The 24,038-nt window shown below is 49.2% G+C and overlaps 1 protein-coding gene across 3 annotated transcripts in view; it reads right to left on the minus strand.

The window, feature by feature from the left end:
- Positions 1 to 24,038, minus strand: part of Tmco4 (transmembrane and coiled-coil domains 4) — a 66,898-nt gene that overhangs the window by 35,125 nt on the left and 7,735 nt on the right. For 2 of the 3 annotated variants that reach the window (XM_057784312.1, XM_057784310.1), the window contains exons 3-6: positions 23,880 to 24,016; positions 19,852 to 20,029; positions 14,124 to 14,298; positions 13,527 to 13,554 (exon numbers count right to left, since the gene is read on the minus strand). In XM_057784312.1, coding sequence (XP_057640295.1) covers positions 13,527 to 13,554; positions 14,124 to 14,298; positions 19,852 to 20,021 — 373 coding nt within the window. In that variant the 5' untranslated portion in view covers positions 20,022 to 20,029; positions 23,880 to 24,016. The remainder of the gene's footprint in view (positions 1 to 13,526; positions 13,555 to 14,123; positions 14,299 to 19,851; positions 20,030 to 23,879; positions 24,017 to 24,038) is intronic. The other variant, XM_057784311.1, reaches the window with a different exon arrangement.

Consider the following 24,038-nt stretch of genomic DNA (forward strand, 5'->3'; position numbering starts at 1 on the left):
ACAGCAAAACCCAAACCTGGAGACAAAAAAAAAAAAAAAAAAAAAGCCCCAGGGAAGCCAGATTCAGGAGTGGCTCTGCCCCTTTACCCAAGCACACCAGGCCACACATCCCTGTGTGCCTATAATGCTCCAAGTGGACGGTTTCCATTTTCTGTCCTGGTGGTCTTGGGTCATGTGAGCCGCTGATTCTTGGATGACAAATATCAGTCTCTCACAGCAGGGCTTCGGAATGCTAAGATCTAGGAATTTGTTTATGTTGCTGCAATAAACTGTCCAGGTAAAATCTTTTTTTAAAAAAAAAATTAATAATTGTGTGTGTGTGTATGTGTATGTATGTATGTAAGCCATGGCATATGTGTGGAGGTCAGAGGACAACTTGCAGGAGTCAGTTCTTCCCTTCCACTATGTGAGTCCCAGGGATCGAACTCGGGTTATTGGGCTTGTCAGCAAGCTCTTTTGACCATGGAGCTGGCCCAGATAGCGCAAGCTGATCATTTTACAGTGCTGTGGACGCAGATTCCAAATCAAGGTGATAGCTGGATGGCTTCTCTCAGGGAGTTCGGGAGAATCTGTTCCCAGCCTTTCTGAGATTTTGTATATGCTCTGTGTGTGTGTGTATCTGTGTATGTGTCTGCCATATGTGTGTGCATGCGTGCATGTGTACATGTATAAGGGAGGGAGAGAGAGTAATGTATACGTGTTCATGTATTTGTGTAGAGGTCAGAGGTCAACAGGTTTTTCCTCCACCTCTCTTCACCTTATCTTTGGAGACAGGGTCTCTCACTGAACCCAGAGCTTGCCAGTTTGGCTAGTCTGACCATCAGGTCCCATGCTCCTGTTTCTGCCTCCCCAGTGCCGGGATTACAAGCATGTGTCCCTGGACGTGGTTTTCATGTCAATGCTGGGGACTGAACTCGGGGCAAGCACTTTAGAGACTGAGCCATTTCGCAGTCACCAGGTTCTCACACGTAACCCGCTCCTGTCTTCATACAAGGTTTTGCTATGCATCCCAAAGGCTGACCTTGAGTTCACTAAGTAGCCTACTTCATTCTGCAACAGTGCCCAACCCCTTTCCCAGTTTCTAGAAGCCGTGGCTCTTGATCATATTACTCCAACCTCTGCTTCTTATTGGATCTCCTCTCTCTCCTCCAGGGACCCTGGGAGCTCCATCATGCCACCATCTCCATCCAGAACCATCTCCCCATCTCAAGATGCTTCATCTGGATGCAATTCCAAAGTCACGTAGGGTAGCAAAGTCAGAGGTTCCAGAGCTGAGGGGGGCACCTCTGACGACCCAGATTCTATTGAGTTTTGGCGCTTTCTTTTCCTCAAGCTAAGCCTTGTCTGCCACCTTTGCCTGGACCCTCTCCAGACCACACCTGTGCTGGGGCCTATGGTCCTGCATGTACCCTCTCTCCTAGCATTCCTGTGTGACAGGCTTGCCTGTGTCAGGCTAGATGACACTCTGACTCATCCACATGTCCTTCTGCTGCTCTACAGTCTCGTGGGCCCTGTGGAGACACGAACAGTCAGACGTGCAGTTTTCAGTTCCTGCTGCCCATCTGTGATGTCTGAGGAACATAGCAGGGATGAGGATTCCTGGCTGGGGATACAGTTCAGCGGCAGAGCTGATCTAACACGCACTGGGCTCCATTCTTACACACACACACACACACACACACACACACACACACACGCTGGCCGGGGCAGGGATGGGGTCCTCAGAGTCCTCGGACATACATACTATAATGGGAGCTGCCTACGTGCCCAGGGACAGACAAGTGTCGCGTCTTGGGGTCACTGGGCTTACACAGACAAAGGCACTCCTTTTTCTTTGAAGGGAAGCTTGTGACGCCCGGAGATAATCAGGCTGCGGAGAAGGCTTGGCTGGGTGATTAATGGGTGGCGATTGTAATTAGCCGGCAATGCATGCTCCATCGGTCAAGGCTGTAGTGATTCAGGCTGCCACGTGCACGGGGAGTTAGTTAATAAGCAGGGTGGTAATATCAGGCACTAGGCCCCTTCCCGGGAAGGGGAAGCATCAGGAAAGAGTCATTTCAAAGACTGGGGGCTGGGCTGCGCGCCTGGGAGCAGAGCTGTTTGAAGGAGGGGGATGGGTGGCTCCCGGGTCCTGGACTATGCGGGGCAGTTTGGAACAGGTCTCCTACCAGCTTACCAGGTGGTCAACTATCTTGTAAGCTGTCATTGATGTATACCTGCAAACCTGAAGAGGGCAGCAGACTGTGAGCTGCCGTGTAGGTGCTGGGAACTGAACTCAGGACCTCTGGAAGAGCAGCCAATGCCATCCACCCTGGGCATTGGTCTGGAGCAGTGGCTCTCAACTTGTGGATCGTGGACCCCTTTGGGGGTCGAACGACCCTTTCACAGGGTCACATATCAGACATCCTGTGCATCTGATATTTCCGTATGATAATTTATAACAGTAGCGATTACAATTAAGAAGTAGCAGTGAGGGGGCTGGAGAGATGGGTCAGTGGTTAAGAGCATGGGCTGCTCCTCCAGAGGTCCTGAGTTCAGTTCCCAGCATCTACATGGCAGCTCACAATCTGATGCCCTCTTCAGGTCTGCAGGCATGCAGACAGACAAAGCACCTGTATACACAAAAAATGGTAATGAAAATAATTTTATGGTCAGGGGTCCCACAACATGAAGAACTGTATTAAAGGATCGTAGCATTAGGAAGGTTGAGAACCGCTGGTCTAGAGACTTCTGGTTCTCCCAGCCTGGCATCCAGATCATCAGCTAAGGCCAGAGCCGCATCTCCTAAGAACAGACAACTGGGCTTGAGCACTTTGCACCACTTGACATGACTACGGCCATTGGTCTACCACCTCCTGTCACCCTGCTGGCCCCATGCATTCCATTTGCCCCATGGTGGCCAGAAAGGTCCATGAAAACCTTCTAGCAGATCCTTTTCTATCCCAGCTTAAAAGTCTAACAGCTCCTGTGTCTTTAGAAAGAAACCAACACATCTTGTCATGGCCTACAAGACTGTTCATTCCCAGGTCCCGCCTGCCAGTTTCTCTTGCCTCCTCTATTACCTGTCTTTGCTTCAGGCATCAACCATCAGTCCAGCCCAGGAGCCAAGCATGCACTGACATCAGGCCCTTTATACTTGCATGATTGCTATCTGGGCAATACCTCTCTAGTGCACTGCCAGGTTGGTCCTTGTCCACCAGTCAAGCTTCAACTTAAATACCAGCTCCCTGGAGAGGCCACTGGCTCCTCACTAGGAGCAGCCCAGCCTCAGCCATTCTGTTTCCCACAATTGTGCAGACTCTTGTCCGGCTCAGCTCATCAGAATGCCAGTCCCACAGCTCAGGTTTCTCTGCCTGCTCCTGTCTGTCTATACCTGGCTTAGTAGGTGCACCCACTGACAGACCACAGTCCTCCTGGTCCATCAGATTATCTGCTGTGTCCACAGCCCCACATGACACAAAAGACCTTTGCCATCTCTGCGTGAGATTTTTTTCCCCCAGGAGCTCAGAGTCTTTCCTTCCCAGGGGATATGGTGGGGGGCACTGGGCACAGAGCTCAACTGGCTAAGCCCCTCCCCCAAGCCTTTATTATGAGCCCAGCTCTGGCAATACTTACAACATTTTGCCTGAGGTTTATGCATAGCTCAGTTCCTTCTCAGGAGTCACCTCCTCTGGGAAGCCCTTGTGGATGCCACACCATGGCCTCTGTTGCCTCAGCAACAGCAGTTCCTACTAACCACCATTTAGATGGGCAGTTTTAGAGCTAGGGATGCAGCTCAGTTAACAGCGTGCTTCCCTAACATGCACGAAGTCCTGGCTTCCACCCTCAGTGGTGCATAAACCAGACCTGGTGGTACATGCCTGTAATCCCAGCACTTAGGAGGTGGAGGCAGGAGGATCATCTTGGGACCTTGTCTCAAGCAAACAAAAATAAATATGTTGGTAGTTTTGATTGTCTACTTTTTTTTCTGTCTGTCTCCTGTTGCGAGATATTTGATTACACTGTGTGAAGCTATGTTACTGTAATTGGTCAATAGCTAGGCAGGATTTCCAGGCATGGAGAATGCTGGGAAGAAGGCGGAGACAGCGGGGATGAAGAGTAAGCAGCATGGACATTACAAAGTAAAGGTAACTGAGCCACGTAAAAGAACATAGATTAAAAGATACAGGTTAATTTAAGTTATAAGAATTAGTTAAAAATAAGCCTAAATTGTTGGCTGAGCTTTCAGAATTAAATCTCTGTGTTGTGGTTTGGGAGCTGGCTAGAGGGACAGAGAAACCCTAGTGCTGTGGGATGTCTTTCTGTACACCGTGAATATGTGTTGCCCTCATTGGTTGCTAAACAAAGCTGCTTTGGCCTATGGCAAGGCAGGATAGAGCCAGGCGGGAAATCCAAGCAAAGATACAGGAGAAGAAGGGCAGAGTCTGGGAGATGCCATCCAACCGCCCAAGGAACAATATGCCAGCAGACCATTAACGCTCTCCATTGCCCATTCTGGGCCACATTCTGGGCTACCCTTCTGTTCTACCCTGCTTTCACTAATCTTCATTTCCCAAGGAGGCAGGCATAACTACTCACACCATTGTTCAGAGGAAACAGCACTGATTTGGTCACTGGGTCACTTGCCCAGGACCACTGGCTCCTTGGTAGAGAAGTGGGCCATGCCCTTGACCCCAACTGTGGTGTGTGTGTGCATGTGTGTGTGTGTGCGTGTGTCTGGGTGTGCGTGAGCACAAGGACGGAACCCAGGGTCTTGGGCATGCTACCTCTGCCTTTGCTGAGAAGTAACCGGAGGCTCTTGAGTCTGGCCAGCACTAGAGGCACGCAGTATACAACCAAAGGCAGCCAGAATTGCTGTTTTGTTTTGTTTAAAGGCAAAGACGTACTGTAGCCCAGGCTGGTCTCAGATCCTCAGTCCTCTGGACCCTGCATCCCGAGGGCTGGATTACAGGCATGCACCACCTGACTGTCCCTAGTATTACTCTTCATGTTGACATGCTCATCCTGCCACCCATCAGATGGCTCTGCACGGTGGAGAACAAGGCGCAACTGTGTCCATCCTCAGGCCTGGAGGCAGCAGGGAAGGGATGGACTGTGGGTGATGAACTCCACTACTTGGCTTCAAGCAATGTGGTCCCAGACAGGTTATCCTACCCTCTGTGCCGTACTTTCCTCTTTTGTAAGATGGGGACAGCCATTGCACCCGTCTCCTGGAGGAATTGTGTGGCCTCCACCAAAAAGTGCTTGGAAAGGAAGCCCTCAGCTGGGAGCCAGGCACCCAGCAGGCACAGGAACTGTTTGTTCCCAGGGCCTTGTACAGGGCCGGTGCACACAGCAGCAGCTCAGAGCTTATTTTGGTGAATAGAGGAAGCAGGATGTTGCAAAATTAACCATCAATTGCCCAAAACTCAAGGACACAGCTAGGGAACTTAGCAACTTGGTCACAGGAGGGACATTTTTGCCAGGTCAGCCTCATTTCACAAAGACCTGTTTATTCAGGGACAGGGACTCAATCCCTCCAGAAAGACTTCTCACAGAAAGTAGAGTCAACTGTGAGGCACACACAGCTATGGATCATGTGCGTGCGCGTGCAGGAGAACCTGGCTTTCTGTTGACCCACAATGGGTACAAAGAAAGCAGAGGGCAAAACTCAGGGTTCACTTGCCCTGGCTCTGATTTCAGAGTTCACACCGAGCTTCGTGCTGTCTTAAATGGAATTCTGAAATGGAACCCTGGGCGACCTGCTTAACCTCTGCGGCACTGATTTCCTCCCTGGAAGCGGGGGCAATTATATGGGTTTTCAGTAGCTGATGTGAGGTTACATACTATGCAATAACTCACAATCAATACAAAGGGCCCAAAGAGCAACTTCAATGACTTGTAAGGGTTACCGAGTGCAAACAAACAGGTCGCAACTGTGATAGCAACGTTTTGATTTTGCACCGACATTTGTGTGCGGGTAGATGCATAACCACATATTAAGGTCAGAGATAGGCGTTGGCTGTCTTCCTCGGTTGTCCTCTCATGGGACCTAAAGCTCGCTGATTCAGCTATGCGGGCCAGCTGGACAGTGAGCAACAGTGATCTATCTGCCTGTCTCTATATCCGCAATGCCCAGTTTAGAGGATTGCTGCCATGCTTGGCTTTTACACAGTGCCAGGGATACGACCTCGGATCCTCACGCTGTGTAGCAAGCATTTTACCGACTGAGCTGTCTCCCCAGTCTCAGATACCAGTGATTGTCACAACATGAGATAGGCTATTGAAATCTAATGGATAAAGGCCAGGGAGGCCACTTGACGTCCTACAGCGGGCAGGATGCCTTGCCACACAGTATCCTCTGCTCCAAACATCCACAGAACTTGCGGGATGAGAGCTGCCAACTCTCGTCTGGTTACCTGTACTACATGACTAACTTTTATAGTTATGTGGGCAAACAGCCTTGTGGGGTCCTACAGAACATGATTAGCAACCCACCCAGTAGCCAATATGGCATTACTCTGTAACAATCATCCCCAGACTGTCAATAAAGGTCAATTTTCCTGCAACTTTTTAGAAATGCGGATTCCACGATTATTTATCCTGCCCCACACAGGGAGAAATCCAGCCTACCTGCTGGGTAACCCCAGCCAGTCTCTGGAGTACAATGTCCAGAGGAACTGACAGCTCTGATCTAAGTTTGTTCTCCGAAGACTATCATTCTTCTTCTTCTATCCCTCTCCTTTTTTCCTCTCATCCTTCCATTCATCCATCCATCCATCCATCTATCCATCCATCCACTCATCCATATGTATATAATATTCTGCCTCCCTACCTGCTTTCATCCATCCATCCATCCATCCATCCATCCATCCATCCATCCATCCATCCACTCATCCATCCCATCCACTCATCCATATGAATATAATATTCTGCCTCCCTACTTGCATTCATCCATCCATCCATCCATCCATCCATCCATCCATCCACTCATCCACCCATCTACTCATCCATCCATCCACCCATCCACTCATCCATATGTATATAATATTCTGCCTCCCTACTTGCATTCATCCATCCATCCATCCATCCATCCATCCACTCATCCACCCATCTACTCATCCATCCATCCATCCATCCATCCATCCACCCATCCATATGTATATAATATTCTGCCTCCCTACCTGCTTTCATCCATCCATCTATCCACACGGGCACCCACCTATCCATTCATCCACCCCCCCATCTATTCTTCCATCCATCATCCACCCATCCTCTATCTTTAGTAAGGGTGCTTGGTAAATGGTGGGGTTTCTCAAAACAAACACAAAAGGCAGTACTAGCTGAGACTTTGCATTCAGTGGAGAGGCGATGGGGGAAAGCGCTGGTCCAGAAAGCCTGGTTTTGATTCCCAGTCTACCACTTACTGTGTTTCCTGAGAAGGTCCCTTTCCTTTCTTGGCTTTGGTCTCTCCTGTCAAAATGCGATCATCCAAATTAGCTTTGATGGGTCTCAGGTCTGCAAACTGGGGCAAGTGTCCAGAGTGCTTCACTGGGGGCCAGAGAGTCAGGTGGCTGTGTGAGCCCTTAGATCCATGCTCGGTCCAGAGCAGTGGCTCAGCACACAATAGCTATGTCATCATTGAGACTGTACTCTCAGGTCTGGGTTGACTATAGCCATCAAAAGCAAGTGTTGGAAACCTAACCCCAATGCATGTGTTAAGAGGTGAAATCTTTAAGAGAAGACTAAGTCGGGAGGGATCAACACTGGCATTGCCAGAGCGGGTCCCGACCCATGCTGCTTTCTCTTCTCTCATTCCTGCTCTCCCTTGTTCTTCCATTTTCTGTCATGGGACACTTCAACATGAAGGCTCTTGCCAGATGCAGGTCCCTTGATACTGGACCCGGCTTCTAGAACTGTAAGAAATTCATCTTTGTTCCCTGCGAGTTACTCAGACTCAGGCATTCTGTGACAGCTCAACACAGTTTAAAGAGCCAGGGCTAGAAGTTTGCTCACTAAGATGCTTGTTATGCAACTGTGACGTCCTAAGGCTCTGATTCCCCGAGCCCAGTAAAGCAGGACACTACAGTGAGATGCGAGGGGAGGACGGAATCTCCACAAGCTCATGGGCCAGCTAGCCTGGTGGATGCCATAGGAAGCAACACAGAGTCTGTCTCAAACAAGGTGAAAGGTGAGGCCTGACACAGGAGGCTGACCTCTGACCTCCACATGCGCACTACAATACGTGCATTCCTGCAGCATGCCCCCGCCTCGCAACTGATAACATAAAAGGACCAAAAGTATTCTCTGGGCCAGAACCTAGAGAAGTCTACTGGGATGAAAGAACCAGCAGTTATTGATGGCACTGTGGGTCTTCTGGGCCCAGATTAGGCATTTCTGGCAAAGTTCTGGGGCCGCTGGTGTTGATGCTGGCACTGGTCTGGGGGGGGGCAGTCTATGGACCATATTGGGAACAGTAGGCTTAGAGATCTTTTCTAAATACCCAGAATTCTTTTTTTTTTTTTTTTTGGTTTTTTTTTTTTTTTTGGTTTTTTCGAGACAGGGTTTCTCTGTAGCTTTGGTGCCTGTCCCGGAACTAGCTCTTATAGACCAGGCTGGCCTCGAACTCCCAGAGATCCACCGGCCTCTGCCTCCCGAGTGCTGGGATTAAAGGCGTGCGCCACCACCGCCCGGCAAACCCAGAATTTTTATTGCCCTCACAAGCAGCAGCCTCCATGAGGGGGGACCTCCAAGCTCTGTCATCTGGTTGGGCAGTGACTGCACCACACAAATCCTCCTTAGCAACCAAGCAAGAGAAGGCAGTCTCCACAGTCCACGTGTGACCTGAGGAAGCCCTGGCTCCCCTTTCTTCAAGGGTCTCCGAACAAAACCTTGAAAACTCAGCATCTCCAAGAGACCCTGGTTACAGGCACCGGACATACAGAATCCCAGAGCTGAGGCAGCATGCCAGGACCCTCTCTTCTCCACGGTCATATCTGTCTGCTTGCCAGTGGCCTTCTCCAGGCTCTCTCTGCTGCTTAGCTGAAACTGTGGGCACCATACTGGTCCAGCTCCCCAGCCTGGTCACCTAGCCTCTTGATGGCCCCGAGCCCATCCGCATCTGTCACCTCACTGTCTGCCAGTCCTGGGACTCCTTGTCCATTCCTGCCCTTGAGCTGTTGTGCTTTCTACCCCTCCTCTGAGTTTTCCAGGTGGCTTTGTGAGCAGGGTTTCACACAGCCCAGGTTGGCACTGACCTCCGGATCCCCACGAGTCTACCTCCCACCTTTTGTGTATAAGAGCATGCGCCATCACGCCCAGCATTAATCACTTTGCTGGGGTGTTCCTCATTAATTTGTCCCCCCTTTCCCACTGGTTAACAGAATAAGCACCCAAGGTTTGGGGACTAAAAACTCAGATTAGGGAACAGGCAATATCCATGAGTTGGCGGAAGATGGTGGACAGCAGCTATGGGGACAGCAGGTGCCTGAGAGGCAGCCATGGCTGCTCAGTGGTTGAACAGTGTGTCATTAAGATGTATCTGAGATGGAAAGTGTTTTATGTCAGAAAAAAAAAATGCTTCTTCAGATATCAAAATAAAGCCCTCGAGATGAGGTTGTCCTGACGAGGTGTTGTCCTTCCATGACAACAGAGGTAAGGTACCTAGAGGAGAGATAGTGAGAAGGCAAAGTCCTTGGGAAGGCCAGGTAGGGTTCGGAACCCAGGCCAAGGTGTTCTGAGAGCAAAGAGAAACTGAGAGCCTCCAGAGGGAGCGCCACCCAGATGTCTGCGGTTCAGATGCCTGGCTTCTCAGAGGGTACAGAGAAGTCAGGAGGCCAGCAACACTTTGTCATGGGAAATCAATACAGGTAGAATCTGGCCTTGCTGCTCACCGAGTAACTCTGGAAGAGAAAATGGTTGAATGTGCCTGAACTGCCTTCCTCCACAAAGAGGGTGGCAGATCTATCTCCTGAACTTACTGACAGGAGTTTGCTAAGTGCCTGGCGCTGAGCTCTACCTACTGGAAGCTTCTGAGTAGCGAGGAAGTTGTTACCAAGAGGCACATAAGGAAGTGTAAAGTTACTTTTGTTGTCCACACTGAGAGGCCCAAATGTTTTCCCATGTTAGGTATAGCTCAACTTCTTTGTTAGTCGAACTGGATTTGGTATCACCGTGAGACTGTCTCTGACAAACTTTAACTGGGGAGAGAAGACCAGCCCAGTGAGCATCCATCTTTTCCTGCTTCCTGACTGCAGATGTCATGTGACCTTGCCTTGTGCTCCTCCCACTACAGCCAGAAAAGCTTTTGTCACCCCCCCTCCATGATAGATTGCACCCTGAAACTATAAGCCAAAATAGTTAGGTCTTAAACCTGGGACAAATGGCTGAGGTGCCTATTTGATACATCAAAGCATACCTGGTTCCCCCACTCATCCCTCGGTCCCTGTCCGTTATGGGTATGGCTGCCCTTTCCCATATAATCCAGCCATTCTGGTGGCCTGGCCCTTTTGTCCACCTTTTACTCTCCTTGTTCTCCCCTCCCCTCCCCTCCCCTCCAGTGGTCCAATTCAGGGTCACGTTCACTCCGGACTCTCCCAGACGCCTCTGCCTCTGCTCTCTTTTGTCTACAACAGACTGCCTCCTGCACCACACCTAGGAGCAGTCCTGTCCTTCCTTGTCTTCTTTTTTTTTCATTCAAAATAATCCTTTCATTCCTTGAGCTGGTGGGTTTCTCAGAACGTTTTTATGTGGGTGGCGGTTTTGACGGCATGCGTGTCTGTGTACCATATGTGTGCAGTGCCCAAGGAGGCCAGAGACATGCTGGAATTCCTGGGACTGGCATTCTCAGTGGTTGTGAGCCACCACATAGATACTGAGAACTGAACCCAGGGCGTCTGGAAGAGCAGCTGGCACTCTTAACCACTAAGCCATCTCTCTAGCTCCAATACTCTATTTTAAACTAAAACACAGGGAAAAGCAGTCCCCCATAGCCATAAATTATGCAGTTGAGTTTCTCACAGCTGGGGAGACCCCAGGGGTCCAAACACCTGCAACGCAATGGGTGAGCCTCACCCTGCGAAATCCCTTTCTTCGGTGTCTCTCCCTCCAGGAGGGTACCCTTAGGTTGTTTTTGTTCAGGTTCTTTGCCATAGCAATAAGAGTACAATGAATGGAAGAAATGCATATTGATAAGGAAGGCCATCCTGTACCTCACAATATGGCTCATAGGCCTTTGGATGGCTTTCCAGGACCAGGAGAATCTGAACTGCAGGCTAGAGAACTCTAGAACGCCATAAGCCGGGTGTAATGGGCCATTCTGGAGAGTCTGAAGATCTCATCTATGGAAGGCTCCAACTTGGGAAAATGGAAATTTATTTGGAAAAAAAAAAAAAGCCCAAACTGAATGTCAAGAGGCTTTCTCAGCTTGAACTCAATTTCCTAGAAGTGACTTTCCGGGTTCAGGCACTAGGTGTACGGAGGAGCCGACAGCTGTTTAGCAGCTGGGTAGCTTCAGGTCAACAACACAAGTTAAAGTCATCCAAGAGGAGGGAACCTCATGAAGGAAATGCCTCCATAATATCGAGCTGTAGGGCATTTTCTTAGTGATTGGTGGGTGGTGCCACCCCTGGGCTGGTGGTCCTGGTTTCGACAAGAGAGCAAGCGGAGCAAGCCAGTAAGCAGCCCTCCATGGCCTCTGCATCAGCTCCTGCCTCCAGGTTCCTGGTCTGTGTGAGTTCGTTCTGACTTTCTTCAATGATGAATTACAATGTGGAGGTGTAAGCAAAATAAACCCGTTCCTCCCCAGTTGGATCATGGTGCCTCATCACGGCCATAGAAACCCAACAGTAGGTGTGTGCACATTGCCCGACGCTCATGGAAGCTTGCACTGAAGCTCCAAAAAGCTGAGCTCTAGGGGATTTGTGGCAGTTAGATCCCCTGGGAGAGGTTCTGAGAGACCACTGATGGAGCCGTGACAGTGAAGCCTAAAATCCAACAGAGACCCAAAGAAGGGTGGAGAAAACCAAGACACAGGACATATGCCAAGGAAAGCTGGAATTCACAGTGAAGTGTGCCCAAAGAGATCTCTGTGCTGCAGGTAGCAGAACGGGAGAAGTGCGACTGCTGAAGCTCGCTGGAGCACAGGAGTTACCAGAGGAGGGACCACCGAGAGCTCTGGGATGTCACATATGGGGTGGCAGGATATGTTCTTTGTCCTCTGGGCTTTGGTCCTGATTGGGCCCATTCTATCCTTTCTCTGCCCCCATTCCCTCCTTGGAATGGGAACGCTACTCTGTGCCTTTGTATATTGGGAGTATATAACTTTTTATTTTCCTTCTGAGACAGGGTTACTGTGTATCCCTAGCTGTCTGGGAACTCACTCTATAGACCAGGCTGGACTTGAACTCAGAGATCCACTGCCTCTGCTGGGGTTAAAGGTGTGAGCCACCACCATAACTTATTTTGGTTTTTACAAATTTATAGTTAAAATTTATAGTTAAAAAACACCTTGAGCATCAGAAAGGACTCCGGGCTTTTGAGCGCTGTCAGAACTGACAAAATGAACTAAATACATGGTGCATCATGAGACAGCCACAGACGTTGGCACCACAAGTAGAATGTTATCACTAAAAGTTATGTGTTAGGTTATCACATTGAGGAGGGGTGGCATTGGGAGGGTTAATTGTCACTGCATAACCTCCGGGCATGTCTGTGAGGATGTTTCCAGCAGGTTTAACAGAGGAAAGAAGGTCACCCCAAGTGGGCAGCCCATGGCCGCTGGCTTGGACTGAATAAAAAGGAGAACAGACAGGGAGCCGGCATTGACTGTGGATGGAATGGAAGCTGCTACCCCGGTCTCCTGTTCCCATGTCTTCCCCACCGTGGTGGGCTGTGTCCTCAGACTGTGAGCCAAAATCAACTCCACCATGCGCTATCTGTAAGTTGCCTTTGTCAGGCATTCTGTCTCCAGGGCAGGTGAGGGCTGAGTGGAAGGAGGTAAGGGCAGAGCCATGGGTGGACCAAGGACAGTAAGTCATGATACCCAGCCTGAAGAGTGTACCAAAGGGTGAGGGGAGGGTTGTGTGCAAAGACTCCAAGGTGCAAAGAGCATCAGACACCCAGGGAGCTACAAGGAGCCACAGCTGGTACAGGCCACCCTTGGGGCTTGGGGCTGGGACTTGACTATATTGAATGAGGAGGCACGAGAGAAGATGAGAAGCCCAACAGGGCTTCGGGGCCACATGGAATGTGCTGGAAGCTCTTGATGGGTATGAGGCAGGGAGGCAAGGGTAGCCAGGCAGTCCTCTGGAATCATCATTGAGAGATGTAAGCAAAGAGAGTGGCTGGAGGAGACCCCAGCTGTCACCTAGGTGGCCCCAGGATACTGAGTGGTGAGGAAGGGACAGACTTGAGGGTTATGAGGTAGAAATGAAATAAGCCCCGTCAATATCACACAGTGCTCATCAAAGACACACTCGGGGGAACACAGGTGTGGTGTGGTCACCGGCCGCCCTCACCCACCTCACAAAGGCAGCAAATCCACTTACCGTCCTTGAGTGAGAAGCTCAGAAGGTCCTGTGGGGAAAGGAGACAGTTATCAGTGAGTGCTGACAGCCCACCACCCAGTTTAATACCCATCATCCTACATTACAGTGATGATCACAGCTGATGTTGAATTTTCATGGTGGAAACCATCACTATGCGTTTAACTCTCAGAGTACTTAAAATGAGATCTTGCCTTTACAGACGTTGAGACATTTAATTCTCAAACAATCTCCTAGGGCAGGTGACACAGGCTGAGTGTGCCCTATGTTCAAAGTACATACAACCAAAAGTGCTTTCAAGACTTCAGTTGGGAGGCGGGAGGCTGGAATATTTTTTTAAGGTTTTTAAAATTTTATTTTATGTGTATGGGTGTTTGATAGTGGTTGTGTGTTTCCCTTTTTTGGGTTTGCTAGTGGAAAATTATCTGTTTTCTGTATTTTCTGGGTATGGTTAGCTTCCTTGTTAGTTTCCTTCTTCTAGTGGTATGCATGTCTGTGTACCACATGTGTGCAGCGCCCACGGGGCCCAGAAGAGGGCGTCAGGGCCTCTGGAGCTGGAGTTGTAGATGGTCTTGAGCTGCCACCCAGGGACCAGCATACCTGAGTGATTGCTGAGGGATCTCCTTTCAGGATGGGGTCCTGCAGTAGAGTCTGAGCAAAGATGTTGGCTCCTTCACCTCCCAGGCCGCTGGCGAAGGCAGTCATGGTTGGGAGGACGACTTCGGACAAATGCAGCCATTTCACCAGGTCCTTCACAAATTCTGTGCAGAAGGAGCTATAAAGAGATGTAGTTAGAGCCCAGCCCTCTGGGGAACATGGCCTGGAGGGGCCCATGGTAGATGGACAGGGCCACATAAGTCAGCCTGTGACTAGGGTCCAGAAGCACAGAGATGGTCCAGACAGAATCTCAGGCAATGCAGCTCTGTGCCTCAGAGTCCTTAACTCTTAACTGTAAAATGGGTTCAAGAGGCCAGTTTCACAAGGCAGAACACAGCAAGCAGAAAATGCCTGAGCGGTGCTAGTCAGCACTGTGACTGACAGACAGGTGACCGAGGGAAACAACAGAGAAAAGGGTGAGAGTTGGACCTGACGCGCGGCCTTCTTGGGAAATCCTCAGAGTCCCCACTTAACCTTTTGTATTTTCAAAGGCTGTAAAATGTGGGTGACATCGGGACCCACCCCAGGAATTAAATAAGAAGATAAAATGACAGGAGCAGAGTGTGGCATCTGCACACCTGCAGTAAATGTTATCTCCTGTGATGGCCTCGTGATAGATAAGGCACTTCATCCCAGGAGGGGCGGGTGGCGGGTGTGGACAGGATGTTTCCAGGAATATGAGGAAGTGGCTGACTGGAGCAGTCAATGTAGTAGAGGAATGGCTAAGGGCCAAGGGAGTAGTCTAGCTTGCCGCCTGCCAAGAAAGGCTCGGGCCCAAAGAACTATCTTGTCACAAGAGCACAAGTTTAAAGAGCAGAGCAACTGGCGCTGCCCCCAGCTGTGTGACCCTGGGATCAGTTACTCCATCTCTCTATGCCTCAGAGTTTTAATATACAAAATAGTTGTGATGATGAGAAAACCTAGTTCACAGGGTTGCTGGAAAGATCAACAGAATTGGTTATCTGTCCATCAACAGAGTTGGTACCTGCCCATGGCACATATGGGGCACTACCGACCGATATAGTTCTACAATGGATGCTCTAGTTCCACTGCCGTTGCTGTGATAAAATATCCCAATGAAAAGCAGCTTTGGGAAGAGAAGGTTTATCTGGCTTGTGATTCCAGGTTACAGTTCATCATGGCGCGGAAGTCAAGACAGGAACTTAAAACATCGCATATACGGTCATAAGCAGAGATGGACCAAGTCCATGGATCCTTCCTGTTCGCTGCTCTCAGCTAGCTCTCTCCTCTCACGCCATTCAGAACGCCCTGCAGAGGGAATGGTGCTGCCCACAGTGGACTGGCCTCTTCCTACAGCAATGAACCATGAGACAGTCCTCCACAGACAGCCGTAAGCCACCGACATCTAGACAGTTCTTCATGAAGACTTTTCTAGGTGATTCTAGGCAGTGTCAAGTTGACAGAACTAAACTGCACAACCGTCGAGTGGAAGTGTGTGTGTGTGTGTGTGCGTGCGTGCTCATGCATACCTGTGTTTGTGCGTATGTGTTGCCACATAGCAAGTGAACAAGTTCAGTTGTACATCATATGGGCAGGGCCTTGGTAATTACTGTGACTCTGGTTGATAGGGTTGATGTACACAGAAATAAGGCAATGACGGGCTGGGAGTTTAGCTCGGTGGTGAAGGACAAGCACAGTGTGCACTAGGCCTCAGGTTCCATCCCCAGCACTGTCAAAAATAAAATAAGACAGCAAGCGCAAAGGCAGCGATGCTCCTCACCCAGCTAAGTCTGCCTGCGCTGTCTTTCCGTACAGAGACCTGAATTCCTACCACAGCCCCAGGGGGTCAGGAAGGTCTTTTGTCAACCTCTGTCCCCCCAGATGTGGCAACCTAGATCCAGACATGTCTCAGACATTTATCTTGTACCCCCACTGCTGTGCTTACCTGCCATGGAGCCAGCCCCTCTCTAGCAACTCTGTCACCTAGGGTGCTGGTCACTCCCTAATATCATTCTTACAGGTAGGACACCTGGCTTGGGGGGGGGGGTTCTAACCCACCAGGGTGCCAAAGGGGAACACAGGCAAGGCTTCCTTATTCTTTCTCTGGAGTTCCTCCCCTCATGAAATACAAACTATAGCATTCAGGAATCTGCCCCCAGCCTGCTTTTATGAATAAAGTTTTATTGACACACAGCCATGCTCTTGTAGTCACTTTGGGGCTACAAACGGGCTACAAGACTGAGGTTGAATAACTGACATAGTCACAGCCTGAGAAGCAAAAATACCTGAGCCTTGGCAAAAGGAGTTTTGTCAAACTTTGTATACCCAACCAGTTTTGACTTTTTTTGAGATGTAACCTCAGCATATAGCCCAGGTTGGCCTTGAACATGTGATTTCTCCTGCCCGAGAGTATGCAGCAGGATAGAGGTGTGTGCCTGGAGCTGCTGCACCTGTCTCTATACTGCTTATCTGGTTTTATTTTGGTCTCTTTTCTTTCATTTATCTTTCTTTTCCTGTGGTGCAGGGACTGTGCCTCACACATTCTGGGCAGGCACTCCACAACTGCGCTTCCTCCCTGCCCGCCTGGCTCTATATTGTGAATAAATTGAATCAATTGTAAGGAGCAGCATCTGGGATGCTCAGAGGACAGATAAGAAATAAATATTCAAGACGCTTGCTTTGATGTCTCAGGAGGACAAAAAAACGGTCACTGAATGTTTTCTCAAGATAACGGGGAGCCCAGCAGCCTGTCTGGGCCCTAGAAAGGCAGGGAGTTCAAAAAAATGTGTTCAGAGGAACAGCAACTTGGCACACAGCATGGGAAACAGTGGGGAACTGGGGAGCCCAGGGAGAATGCTGGGGGTCATGGGAACAGAATTCATACTCCTAGTGTCCTTTCAGCAGTGGCCAGGACAGGCCTGCAGTTGGGGTCATCAAGACCTGCTTTTGGGGGATCCTTTGGTGCTGGTGGTGGCAGTGGTGGGGAAGTGGAGGTGGTAGAAGTGGTGGTGGTGATGGTGATGGTGATGGTGATGGTAGAGGTGGTGGGGGAGGTGGTGGTGATGGTGAAGGTGGTGGGGGTGGGGGAGGTAGTGGTGATGATAGAGGTGGTGGTGGAGGTGGCTCAGTTTAGGAGAGCTTTTGGGAAGATGGCAGCTTCCCAGGTTTGGTACAAGCAAGGGACGGAGTAGGTGCTGAGCTGAACTCTTATAGGAGACAGACGCGCGCTTGCCTGGTGAATGAGAATGAGATGTCCCTTAGAAGTCTCAGGAACCTGGATACTTGGTCCTCAGTTGGTGGCTCTTGAGGAAGAACTGAGAGGTGTGGCCTTGTTAGAGGGGGTGTGTCACCAGGGGTGAGCTTTGAGGTGCTCTCTGCCTCCTGCTTTGAAAGGTGAGCTCTCAGCCAGGCTATGGTGGCGCACGCCTTTAATCCCAGCACTCGGGAGGCAGAGGCAGGCGGATCTCTCTGAGTTCGAGACCAGCCTGGTCTATAAGAGAGCTAGTTCCAGGACAGGCTCCAAAACCACAGAGAAACGCTGTCTCGAAAAACCAAAAAAAAAAAAAAAAAAAAAAAAAAAAGGTGAGTTCTCCACTGTTCCTACAGCCATGCCTTTGCTCTGCCAGCTGTCAGCGTGGACTCTAACCCTCTGGAACCACAGGGGCAATCAAACGCTCTCCTTCGCAGGTGGCCTTGGTCGTGATGCTCCTGTCTCAGGAAGAGGAAAGCGACTAAGATGCTGGGGAGCAGCGTATCCAGAGGTTTCTCGCTGCCATATGGAGGCTATGGCAATGGCAACGACATCATCAGCATCATTTGAAACAGGGTCTCGTGTAGCCCAGGCTGGCTTCAAATTTACTTCGTGGGGGAGGATGATGCTGAGCTCCTGATCTTCCTGCCTTTACAGTTTGATGCAGGGCTGAAGCTCTGAGCCAGGTTCTTCAGAGGCCATCTGTACACATCCCCTGCCCTGCTGCCCCCTGCGTCATCAATACAATGCCAGTTGTTTTTCCGATGATGGCAAAAGCTGACAAACACTCTCCTCCTCCCCACTCCAAGGCTGAAGTTTGGCCATGTGACTGGATCTTACCAATGACACAAAAGAAAGCCTTGGGGAAGGGTTGGAGTAGAAGGGAGATTAGGAAAGACTGTCTGTCTGTCTTTCCTCAGGCCTTGGGCCTGGTCCTGTGAAGATGTGATATACAGAACAGAAGCAATTATTCTGTGATCAGGAATCTTATAAATTAGCAAGTGCCTCTGGGGCAGCCATCAACTGGGAATTACCTACCTTTGGTTTGTTTGTTTGTTTTTAGCACACAAAGAAATCTATTGCTTATTCTTTTAGTTCTGTTTTAGAACTTGTACCCAAAAGTTCCCCGGCTGCAGGAAGAGGTTCCACTGTTACCCTCACACTTCGAGGAAACCAGTGTTGTGGGATGTTTGCACACTGTGTGAAGATGGATCTGCTGTGATTGATGTAATAAAGAGCTAAATGGCCAATAGCTAGACCGGAAGAGGGGAGGTGGGACTTCTGGGGACAGAGAGGACTCTGGGAAGAAGAAAAGGCAGAGTTGGCAACCAGATGGCGAGGAGACAGGAGATGCAAGATGAAACATGGTAAAAAGTCACAAGGCAAAATGTAGACTAATATAAATTGGTTAAATTATAAGAGCTCAGAGGACAAGCATAAGCTAAGGCCGTGCTTTCATAATTAATAAGTCTCCGTGTAGTTTGGGAGCTGGCTGGTGGGACAGAAAAAGACTGCTATAAACTAGGGCAAAGCGAGTAAGGTGCAGAGTTGGTAAATGTACTGAGTACCTACTGTGCCCTATGCAGAACAGTGGCCTTGACTGCCCTGAAGGGGTGACTGCAGTTTGGGGAAGGCCACTCAGAGGCCACCCCAGCCTGGCAGGCAGTATAGTCAGGAGGTCATTGAGGGTTTGGGGGAACGTCAGGTGGTGTGGTCCCTTCCACAGGGATATCTCTCGCTTCTAGGCTCTTTCCTTCCTCAGGGTCAGTCTGTTAGCTCCTGCTTCTCCCTCCCCCTAAATTAAGCAGACTCTCATGTCTGCTCTGCTCTGCAGACAGACTCTGCTGTGCACCCCCTCCATGCCGCTTGCAACCTCCAAAACTCTGCCCCAACCCCCATCCTTGCAACTTTGCAGGCTCCTAACCATCCCATTCAGTCATGCCAAATGCATGACTGAAGCCCACACCTGGTCGACAGCAGCAGTGACAGACATCAAATACATACATGGTCCCTTCTCATCTCTGCTTGCCACCATCATGTCTACGGGAGTGGGGGAGTCTCCTGGGACTAAGCACCAGGAGGGACCAGGAGCCAGGTCTCATGCTCTTCAGTTTCATCTACAAGGCTGGCACTATGCCCAGCACATGGTAAGTGCACAATAAACACACATTTAAAGGATGAATAAATCTCTTGTCTTCTGTAGATAGTGACCTGCTTGGGGGGAGGAATGGACCTGTCTCATTTATCATATACACAGGGTCTTCTGTGAACCTGTGAACTGAAAATTGTGCCCGGTGTCCAGTCGGAGCTCAAAAGATACTTAGGAACAGCATTCATGAGAGATAACTGGACAGGGCATCTCATCCCCCTGTGGCAAACTAACCTTGGCAGCTAACTGCCTATTGAGATGCCCCTCCCTGAAAGGGCTTGGCCTTCCCTCTCAGAGACTTAAAAGCTTACCTCTGCTCAGGCTCTGGAAACAACTCTGACAAAGAAATGCCACAGAGGGCGGCATAGGCAAAGCGGTTGGCCTCCGTCAGCTCTCGGCCTAGGGGCTGCTGAGACTCCCCTTCTGCAGCTGGCTCTGCTGCCAGAGGCTGCTTCGGGTGTGGCCTGATCCATGTGGCCATTCCCAGCCCTGCAAGACAGAATCCCAGTGAGAAGCTTCCAGGGGAAGGCAGAGGTTACTAGAGGGGGTCACAAAAGTCACCCAGCATAAACTTTGGTGGTGCTTGAGGGTCCTCCAGCATGAGGGAGGTCGAGGCAGGAGGTCTGCGAGTTCCCAGTCAGCCTAGGCTACACAGCAACAAGACTACAGAACAACAACCATAAAAGAAGGGACTGACGTATTAGTATCACTAAAATGATGGCTTTTTGTTCAGTACCTTGGTTTGAGATGGGTCTCTACAGCCTAGGCTGGCCTCAAACTTGCTACATGGCTGAAGATGACCTTGAACTCACTCTCTATCTCTGCATCCCACGCTGGGATTACAAGATAGGCCCTATTCATATACAGTCCAGGGAATGGGGACAGGGTGCACATCTTTAATTCCAGCAATTAGAAGACCAAGGCAGGTGGATCTTTGTGAGTTTGAGGCTAGCCTCATTAGTGCAGGACAGGCACAAACACACATACATGAAATAGTTGGCCTCTGTATTGATATATACCTATCTATCTCTCTCTATATATATCGATATATATCAATACATAATATGTATATGTGTGTATATATGTATGTGGAACACAGCATGGATACAATAAACAATAAAAACTAATACTGGGCTAGGAATATACTGTGTGCTTGCCCTGCATGCACTGGGCCCTGGATCCATCCCCAGTACTGCATATGCCAGGTGTGGGATACACACCTGTAATCACAGCACCTGGAAGGTAGAGGCAGGAAGATCCCAAGTTTAAGGTCACTGCAGGCTATACACAGCTGGAGGCCATCCTGGGATATATAGACCTAATCTGTAAGACTAAGCTGTCTGTCTGTCCCTGCGGAGGCCCAAAAATGTGGGCCCGTTTCCACCTTGTCTGTCGGTCAGAGAGTTGAAGGTTGCTCAAATGGTTGACAAGCACCCAACTCAGGATGTGATCGCTTAATTTTTTTTTTTTTTTAACATTGAAGTAGCTAATACAAGTAGGCCAATGCCATCCTGATGGGTGGTCAGGCTGTACAGATGTACTTCTGCTCCTTCTTTTGTAACTATTAGGTCACCTTGGGAGTGGCTGCCTTCAGGATCTTGGTTTAGAGCAGTTTCACTGCTTAAACAGCAAAATACTAATGATTTGATATCTCAGAGTGTTAGAGGGACTGACTGATGAGTTGTCCTTTGTCTTTTGTTCCATTCTCCCCCCCCCCCTTTACATTGAGTATAAAAGCTGTGGGAAAATACACTTGGGAAATTTCAGTAATCACTGGAATGCCCTCGTGGTATTTTTTATGGTTTCTGTCTTATTATTTTTATGCATCTCTGTATTCTTTACTTATATTTCTAAATCCCCACGCCCCCTACCCTGGTAAGAGACATTTTTGTCGAGGCCGGTCTTCAACAGTCCCTGAGCACTGGGGCTGAGATTCTAATTCCAGGTGGTAAGAAGGACCATAAAGCACAGGTTGTACATCCTCAGACAGCCTCAGAGGAGAAGCCACTGGGCCACAGCCAGCAAGTAAGTTCTGGGCCACTGTCTCTGTTTTAAACAATGGTCATGATTCTAAGAACTTCTGAGTTTAATAGCCAGCCCCACACTGTTCTCAAGCCATAGGTTTGTTCTCATCCAGCTGATAAAAAAATATATATATATTAGATATTAGATATATAATGAGTAATATATATTTACTCATTTTATATATAGCTATTATGTGTAGATTATATAGACGGACTCATAGATGAGTTTATATATGAAATATATATACATATATGTTACTCATCTGTCCACAACCAATAATACATTAGTTTTCAAAACATAGTTAAAAGCAACAAACTTTTTTTTTTTGACACTCAGTTTCTTTCTTTTCTTTTCTTTTTTCTTTTTTTGTTTGTTTTGAGACAAGGTTTCTCTGTAGCTTTGTAGCCTGTCCTGGAACTAGCTCTTGTAGACCAGGCTGGCGTCAAACTCACAGAGATCCACCTACCTCTGCCTCCCAAGTGCTGGGATTAAAGGTGTACGCCACCACTGCCCGGCTGATACTCAGTTTCTCTATGTATCCCTGGCTGTCCTGGAACTCACTCTGTAGACCAGGCTGGCCTCAAACTTAGATCCACCTGCCTCTGCCTCCTCAGTGTTGGGATTAAAGCTATACACCACCACCAGCCAGCCATAAACTTTTTTTAAAGGACGCACTTAAATACCAACTTCATTCAGGGTAAATTGGGCTCAGATTAGTGCCTGAAATATTCATACTTTCAAACAGCGAATCAGTTTGTAAAGCATGCTCTAATCCATTTAATTCTCACACACACCATGCTTGTAAGTAGGGAGGGAAGGAGGCAGTAGGATTCCCTCCTACAACTGAGGGGTGGGCCCAGGGAGGCCACGCCTCCTCCCCAATGTTACAAAGTGAATGAGTGATAGACTTGACTCAGACTTTTTGAGTCCAAGCCTCTACTTCTCTCCTCTACTCCAGCGTCTGAATCTTCCTTCCCTTGCCTTAGACAGATGGCGGCCCTGCTATGTGCCCAAGCTTTCTCTGTTTTAGAATACTGTAGGCATCAAAAACACTTCTTGAAGAATGGAGAGGCTTCCATGCTGCTGGGAGACAGATAATAACATACACACAGTGTATAACATAACACAACACACAGTGACACCACGGTCAAGTAACAAGGTCAAAGTTACAGAAGTGAGCTGGGGAAGGGGGCTGGAGGGATGGCTCAGTGGTTAAGAGCTCTTGCTGCTCTTGCTGAGGATTTGGTTCTCAGCATGGACATGGAGGCTCACAACCACCTGTGACTCCAATTCTAGGATATCTGGTGCCTTCTGGCCTCTGTACACACACAGTGCACATACATACATTCAGGTACACACATTCACATAAAAATATTTAAATCTTCAAGAAGAAAAAGAGGGGAGGAACCAAGATTCACACTCAGGTCCGGTGCACTAAAGAAGCCAGGAAAGAGCTGGGTGTGGTGCCCGTCTTTAATCCCAGCACTTGGGAGACAGAGGCAGGTGGATCTTTGTGAGTTCGAGGCCAGCCTGGTCTACAGAGCGAGTCCCATGATAGCCAGGACTACATAGTGAAACCCTGACTCAGAAAGGGGGTGGGGGCAGATAAGCACTGTACTAGTAACATGAGAGATGGAGGCATACCAAAACAAAGCCGGAGTTAGCAAAGACAAGGACTAGGGTGAGACCTGAAGAACAAACAAGAAAAATCAGATGGGGTAGGTGGGCCAGAGGGCATGTCCTGTGCAGAGGGGACAGTGTGTGGCAGGCCTCAAGGCAAAAGAGAGACAGGATTTCATAGACTCAAAGAGATTCTCCAGGGAAGCCAGGGCTCTGCCAGTGGTTGGGCATGGAGGATGGTCTAACTGATGAGACCCTGGGGGGAGCTGTCACAGGGACCATGCAGGGCCCAGTGGTCCAGGGAAGGCTTTTCTCATGTTCAAAGCCAGTGGAGTGGGTGAGGGAACACAGGACTTTCCAAGTATTAATTCTGTAACTTCCTTTACATTCAATGTGATTTTGAAACAGAAGTCAAAAGAATTCCGTCAGGAGCACGCAGAGAAACCTAAAGGTCTTTCCTTAGGGTCCAAGCCAATTAGAAGTATCCATGCCCACTACAAACTAACCAGCTATTGATTTAAGAAGCAAGTACTGGCACTTAGCAGGTGCCAGACATCAGGGTGTCTGGCGGGGACATAGGAGTGACTGTGCCAAGACAGACAGGAAATGACTCCCCTCACGGGGACTCTAGGCTAGAGAGAAACTTTAGACAATGCCAAGGACCTGCAGCAATGGAAACCTCTGGGGACCTTACCCAGTTCTGGAGAGCCAACGTGGGCGTCCCTTTCTCAGGAGAGGCTGTTCGACTTCAGAGGGTTCCTCAAGGAAATATGCAAATTGCTCTGGAGACCAAACCAGAAAAACAAGCCACAGGTCCAGAGGGTGTGGAGCCTGGAACCGGTGGGAGAAGGAG

The sequence above is a fragment of the Chionomys nivalis genome, chromosome 11 (genome assembly GCF_950005125.1).
Source record: "Chionomys nivalis chromosome 11, mChiNiv1.1, whole genome shotgun sequence".
Lineage (NCBI taxonomy): Eukaryota > Metazoa > Chordata > Mammalia > Rodentia > Cricetidae > Chionomys > Chionomys nivalis.